The sequence below is a fragment of the Dicentrarchus labrax genome, unplaced genomic scaffold (genome assembly GCF_905237075.1).
Source record: "Dicentrarchus labrax unplaced genomic scaffold, dlabrax2021, whole genome shotgun sequence".
In the NCBI taxonomy this organism is placed as follows: Eukaryota; Metazoa; Chordata; class Actinopteri; family Moronidae; genus Dicentrarchus; species Dicentrarchus labrax.
This window is the reverse complement of record NW_026136723.1, coordinates 25,237,935-25,245,048: the sequence shown is the minus strand read 5'-3', so window position 1 is coordinate 25,245,048 and position 7,114 is coordinate 25,237,935. Positions and strand designations below refer to the sequence as shown.

General features: G+C 38.2%; 1 protein-coding gene across 1 annotated transcript; it reads left to right on the top strand.

Annotated features, from left to right (window-relative positions):
- Positions 1-239: 239 nt before the first annotated feature.
- Positions 240-6,482, top strand: tapbp.1 (TAP binding protein (tapasin), tandem duplicate 1). The gene is made up of 9 exons (XM_051390015.1): positions 240-366; positions 632-1,123; positions 2,288-2,479; positions 3,470-3,718; positions 3,806-4,165; positions 4,297-4,620; positions 5,140-5,241; positions 5,518-5,546; positions 5,704-6,482. The coding sequence occupies exons 2-9, from the start codon at positions 1,063-1,065 to the stop codon at positions 5,713-5,715; spliced, it is 1,329 nt and encodes a 442-aa protein (XP_051245975.1). The 5' UTR covers positions 240-366; positions 632-1,062; the 3' UTR covers positions 5,716-6,482.
- The last annotated feature ends 632 nt before the right edge of the window (positions 6,483-7,114 follow it).

Below are 7,114 nucleotides of genomic sequence, written 5' to 3'. Positions count from 1 at the left end.
GGGTATGACTGAGGTAGATCAACAAAATGAACCTGGTATAAACTGCAGCTATGGAGGGAGCTCCTCAGCACAATAGTTTCCTCTTCAGGAGTCTTGTATGGTGTTAGAGCTCCTCCAGTGGACAGAAACAGAACAGCCCTCTGTGCTGTTTCTGGGAAATCACATGATGAGTCTGTTAGGTTTTGTTTCTGTGTGCGACACAGAGATCTGGCATGATTTGCAAATTTTGACGAGCACACCAGGAAGAAAGAGAGCGCCATGGTTATTATCTTATGTGTCCCTGACAGGGCATTGATGCTGCTTGTCCTACTTGTTTTGCCACATTCCTCTGGTTAAATGATGTTAGACTGAAAAGTCATAAATAAAGTGAGTACACTCGACTCAACTCACACAACATGTAAAAATACATAAAATAGAAATGAGTTGCCTTAAGTGGTAGATAAAAACATAGGTTGTATGTGTGATTAGTGGGTCGTGCAACACTTCATTGTTTCTGACCTCTCAGCCTGGATTATACTCCTGAAAGCAACCTCACCTGTTCTCTTCCTTCTCACTAATCTCCTTTTTCTGCATTAAATTCTGCAGCTGTGCACACTCTAACCTACTGCTTATGATAAAATATCAATTGCAGGTCTTTTTTTGCTGATAAAGAGATTGAGGAAGCAAAGAAAGGACACAAGCAGACCAGACCAAGGTGGATTATTGCTTATCAGAGGGCGCCATCTACCTGCAGAAGAGAAGAACTTCTCATTGTACAGTTATTTATTACTATTTCAATCAGCGTTGATTTTATGTTCTGATAAAGGGTTTGTCTTTGAGGTTCAAGTCTATTTTGTTTTTCAGTTATAACTTTACTTTTAACTGAGCTCAATGTGGATTAATGCGGCTTTATTTTGAAATTATGACCGGAATTATATATAATGTCTGGCTACCTTGACGGACTGAAAGTGAAACTAAAATGAACCCGGAGTTGAAGGGGAAAACCAACGATCCAAACTCTGCTTTCTTTGAGAGATTAACAGCAACGAGCAGCACATCGCAGCAGAGAGAAGACATAAAACCATGACTGACTTCTCTACAATCTACAAACTGTCCCTGGTTGCAGTTTTCTGCTTCATCCAAGGTAACGTTAGGCTAATATCTGTCTTTATCTGTGGATATATTCGCTCTGCTGCGGCGCTTCCTTTATCAAATACATGAAATAGAGTATTTAGAGTTACAGAGTTTAACGCGTATGTACTTTATCTGCAGCCCGGATGCTTGTTTTCTCATTTAGACAATGAAATAACTCAAACTCAAATAATGTTAATGCGCATGTCGTTAACTGCAGTACATTTTGGGATTGTTGCTTAAAACCTTTTGTATATACTTGAGTATCATGCATCATTTCAGACAATCCAAATGTACATAAACAGCTGTCTACTATAATTTGACAAAAGACGGATCTCAGGCTGCAAAACGACTCGAACTTTAACTGTAAATTGTAATTTAATTTAAATATTTTAATATGTGATGCTTCGTGAAGCATACCCGCCGAATTTACCACAAGGTCCAGTCAAGTAAGAAAATATCTAAATTAATTTCCTAGTCATTATTAATTTCAATATTAACATAGATTACGTTAAATTATAGTATGTTTTTAAATGGAGTTTGGTTCGAAGCGCCCTCTCGTGGTGAGAATGTTACACCCACTGGTGGCGGAAGAGCAACAACTCCTGACGGTGTGTATTCATCTTAGTTAAATAATATAACTCAGACAGCCAAACTAACAGAAAATAAAAGGGAAAATTTAGGCGAAATTTCTTTCTTAGAATAACAGATCCGGACCATTTTGTCAGAATACTTGGTCAAAGTCACAGAGACACTGACATGAAAAAGTTAAACTGAAAGCAATAGTCAACACTGAAAGGAACAGTCAACCACAACTTATCTGCTTCTCAGAAGATAATCACAGTTTTTGTTTTATTTCTTACTGTCAGGGTTTAATTCCTCTAAAACCAATAGCATGTTACACTCAGTGCCAGTCCTAAGTCGTTCAGTATTTTGGTTTTTTCTATTACATTAACTACTGCAAAATGCCTTATTAAAAATAACTATGATTGATTCTGTATTAGGTTTTGAAAGGATAAAATTAGGATTGTTTGCTATATATTAGCAACTGAAGAATACTAATTGTTATTTACTATAATATCAGAATATTAGTAATAGATTAATTGTACTTTTATGCTCCTGTTTCACAGTATTTTTAAAATGATTGTTCATTTGTTGTTATATCTATTGTCCAAAGCCTGCAGCAGCAGCTGTCCAGTGTTGGAGTGCTGGTTTGTGCAGGAGAAAGTGGGTCGAGGAGGAGGTTTAACTGCAGCTACAAGCCAGGAAAAATCCCTGCTTCACATCCGAACAGACGCACACAGCCACAGTGCAGAGTCCCAGAAGGCCCCGTCAGACATCAACCCTGACAGAGTCTACTTTATTACCGGTTAGTTTAAAGTGACACACTGAACAGGATGTGTGACTGCGTGTTTATTTAGGTGTGTTTGAGAGTTATCCCCTCTGTATGTACAGTGTATCATTTTGCATACACGTGTGTGTGTGTGTGTGTGTGTGTGTGTGTGTCCATGCTCTCTGCTGTTCATTGTGTGTAGTTGTCTTTATACGATTCAGGGTTGTAATAGGGCTGCACGATACAGTAAAATCATCATATTGCAATTTATTTGACAATGTGGAGATAATCATTTTTGCCTCACAAATGTAATTTTCATTTTCAAAACTATTAATTCAAGGCTGTGAGCCTCAGAGCCTGTGCTTTTCATTAGGCTGTAGCATCTGTTGCATAATAGGTGACAATGTGAACTGTGATTTTGACTGAGTGTAACAATTATGACATTTTTGGGGTTCTGCACCAAACAACGTTTACTTAAATCGGGAGAACAAGAATTTTATATTTATCAAACAATTGCAGGTTCTGCAATTGTTTGCAAAATTGCACTCAGCCATATTGTGGCCACATTTCAAGGTTCAAGGTTAAATTTTTTTTTTTATTGCCGTTATACGATTGATGATTGTACAATGAAATGCAGTTGTAGCTCTCTTCATGTTACACACACAGAAAAGATGAGAATGAAACCATACAAAGTAAACTGTATTTACAAGGAAGATGGACAGTTACATATGTACAGAAACAGTATGTAGTATGTGCAATACCAGTTTAATATACAGTTATATGCATTTCAGAGTGAGCAGTCTCAATGGAAGGTAATTTATAAGCTTCCATAGATATATATCTTTTATCAGATATAAACTTGAATTCATAAGGAACAATTTAAAAACTGTTCTAATTTCAATCTCGTGTTTTCGTAGCCCTAATGTTTATCTTTCCATATTCTTCCTCTTTAGTTAAAGTTACTTCTCTCTTGTCAAATTTAGACAATATATAAGAGATACCTGACTCTGACTCCTCTTTCCTCAGACCCAGCTGGCACTTTCTGCCACCCCTCTCTGAACCCTCCCAGGGGCTCTGTCAAGAAGCCCCAGTGTGAGATCAACCCCTTCCTGCCGCAGCCCTCCAGCCTCAAATGGGTTGCTCCGCTCACAGACTCCGCCTTAAGCCCCATATACCTGCAAGCTGATTGGTTTTCAACTTCCCATCAGGGCCTCAACAAAGAGCTGACAATTTCCAGCATCACGCGGGCTCCCACAGCAACAAAAGAGCACAACGGTAAGACTTCATCACACAGGAGAAATAATGATATTATCTCAGTCTGTGGTAGTTTGACTCTCTCCTCCTCACTGTCTGTTTCCTCAGTGATCCTGAGTGTGACCAGTAAAACCGTCTCGGTGCAGTCCAGACTCGGGGAACCAGTAGTACTGGACTGCGGCTTCTGGGTCGACCCCTCCTCCCCTCTATCCGGGTCGGGTTTCGCCGTAGAGTGGCGCTACCAGTTCAGAGGCGACGGACGATTGGTTCTGGCTTACGATGGCAAGACGGACCGCTTGGCTGATACACAAGAAGAAGGGGCCACACTGGACTTTGAGGGTTTGCACGAGAAAGGAAACGCGTCTCTGATCCTGCAGGAAGCTAAAGTGCATCACTCCGGGATGTATATTTGTACGGTGTATCTGCCGTACCTTGTGGCTCAGGTGGCGGTGGAGCTTGAGATTGTAGGTGAGGCAAAATAATTGTTGTTGTGTGGTTGAAGACAAACAGCACTAAAATAAACAAATCCTTCTGTTCACAGGGAACCAGGTTATTATGGGTATTATTAATTTTCTCTTGTCTTTTCTCCTTCTACCCAGAACCCCCCTCCCTCTCCATCCACCCATCCCCTCTGCCCCTCGCTGTTCCCGGCCAGACTCTGACCGTCCAGTGTGAGGCGTCTGGCTTTGCCCCCCTCTCCTTGGAGCTGAGCTGGGAGTTTAAAGGCTCTGACGGGAAGTCCAGGCCTCTGGGATCAGGCAGCGTAACGGGCCACAGGCAGGCCTGGGATGGCACCTTAAGCCAGAGCACCCGGCTGGAGCTTGACACCGCTACGCTGGACCTGGGCAGAGGAGGGGAGGTCACCTGTGTGGCTGTTCATCTCGGAGGCACACGACGGGCCAGCGTGACCCTCAATGCTGTTGGTAATGTGGAAGAATTTTTGGAGTTTAAGATATTTAGTGTTCATTATGATGCAAAATAGAGTTTCTCAGCTTTTACTTCTCAGTTTTGAGTTTATAGTGTATGTTTAAGAGCCTGAGTGGTTTTAGATCGCTGATATAAGTAGCCGAACAGTGAAAATATTAATGGATGAATTAGTAAGGCAGATATATTAATGTAAAAATGACTTAAGAGGCCAAATATTATCTGGGAGTTTGGTTCATTTTGGTTCACTGCACCAGCCGTCACACTACCATACAGTGACTGGTATTCATTGGATTATTAGATTTGTTAGATTATGGTCATTTTATGTTATCAGGCAGTAAAAACATTCTCATATATGTGTGGGGATATGATTATTTTAACACACCGACAGTACTATAGTAGTATATTATGGATCTGGTGGGATATGTGACTCTAAACGGATTATTATCATCAAGCTGGACCACAAAGATGATAAAAGAAATCAATTAAGACTTAAAATATGTCTTTTGTCTTTTCAGGGTTCAGTGCTCCCTCCATTGAGGACTCCATGGCAATGGTTGGCGTAGCGCTGGTGCTCTATGGTTTAATCAAGTTCGTCTCTTGGACCTTCACCGGCTCAGGTAGCAAAAAACTCCAGAAACAATAACCTGAAATATTGATCACAATAATCATATACTGACAGTAATAACACTTTAATACTTTTATGCAGCCATTTAATTATTCCAAGCTGCAATAAGGATCACCATTTGATACAATACATACTTAAATTTAACTGAATTTAAATAGAGTTTGAAAAAATATGTTTAGTATGCTACAAAGACTGTATCACCTTTAAATAAGATATTTCAATTTAACTTCTGTATCTGACTTTTTGTCTTTTATCTCACTGTACATAGACTCGGATGAGGCTGATAAACAAGACAAGGTAACAATACTCGAATACTAAAACACAAAATGTATAATTCTGAATGTCTTTACATAAATTTACTACTTGTCCGCTTCAATTTTATAACCTTGGAGCTGCTCTTGGGTGTTTTACACATCTCCTCTCAATAATAACTTTCTACTTCTTCCACTTACAGAAAGTCAAGTAAAGAAGAACAGAGTCAACTTCAGTGGACGTACGATACTGAAACAACAAACCTTTCTGTTTTAATATCTTTGACGATGTTTCAGGAGTGACTATCCGCCGTTTCATTCAGACAGCTACATATGTTTTTTAAATGTCGTGCGGGGATCTGTTCTGAAAAGGGCTTCTGCTCAGTCTAAACTTGCATGTTGTGATATTTCTTTTGATTTTCCACTTTAAAGCGATATGGCTCTTGTCTCATTTTGGCCTCTAACTGTTTAAATGCTGTATTAATGTATTTTCTCGTGAACACTGGAAAAAGGTCAGAAACTTGGAGAAAGTTGATAATGATGATATGATGAAATATCAGCTTTGATTTGGAGATGTTTTTTATCTTTGAGAGACCAGGAATGAACCTTTGTGTGTGTGTGTGTGTGTGTGTGTGTGTGTGTGTGTGTGTATGTGTGTGTGTCTAAGAAACAGAAAGAACTAAAACAGCTTTTGTAAATGATCCAGGACAGTAAAATTAATATTAGACTAAACAGTTCAAACCCACAAACTGAATCCAATTTTTGTAAATAGAGAGAATATAATGTTTGTATATTGTGACTTTTTTTTGCCCCTTGTTGGTAGGAATGATGAAGAATTAAACTTACATAGAAATGTGAAGGAAATGGTACAAAAACAACACATTTGTCTACTTAAAATAAACAATTAAAAACTTGAAAACAGAATTTCAAAATCATAAGCAAAGTCTGGATTGTTTAAGTGAAATAAACACATTTCTCAAAACATGCTTCCCTCAGTATTCTGTTTATTAATGACTGTGTTGTCTTAAACATGCTGTACCACATTTAAAACAACCTGAACATGCTCATATTTACATTTATGACAAGAAAATAACTCTTTTTAAATGGATATAATGTATCAGAGTATTATAATAGAGTGTAATGGTTGTGTTGGTGTGGTTTTTGCTATCAAGTTTAAATTAAAACCTTCATACTGCAACATTTAACACACTGGTAGTATAAACATTAACTGTGACTTCCGTTGTCCTTTTCAAAATAAAAGCACGTACAGTTTTGTTTTGAAATGTATTGAATACCTAACTGAAAATATGTTAGATTCTAAATATACAGACGTAATACAAAGTAGAAATATTATATAAAGATGTTAAATCTCAAGAAACTCGTCGGATATTCGCGATTTAAGAGATTAACTACGGTTTTTTTTTTTTAAATTGTCAATATATTTTTCTCCTCATGTCTTGAATTTAACTTAAAATCGTTTTTGTAATTTTAATTGTAGTTTTATTAATGTTATTCCCCGAACGTTGTCAAATCGATGTTTTAAAATAAACATAAATAAATAAATATATCAGAACGTTAGACCTGATCAACGGCAGCCAACGGGAGGAGCTCAAC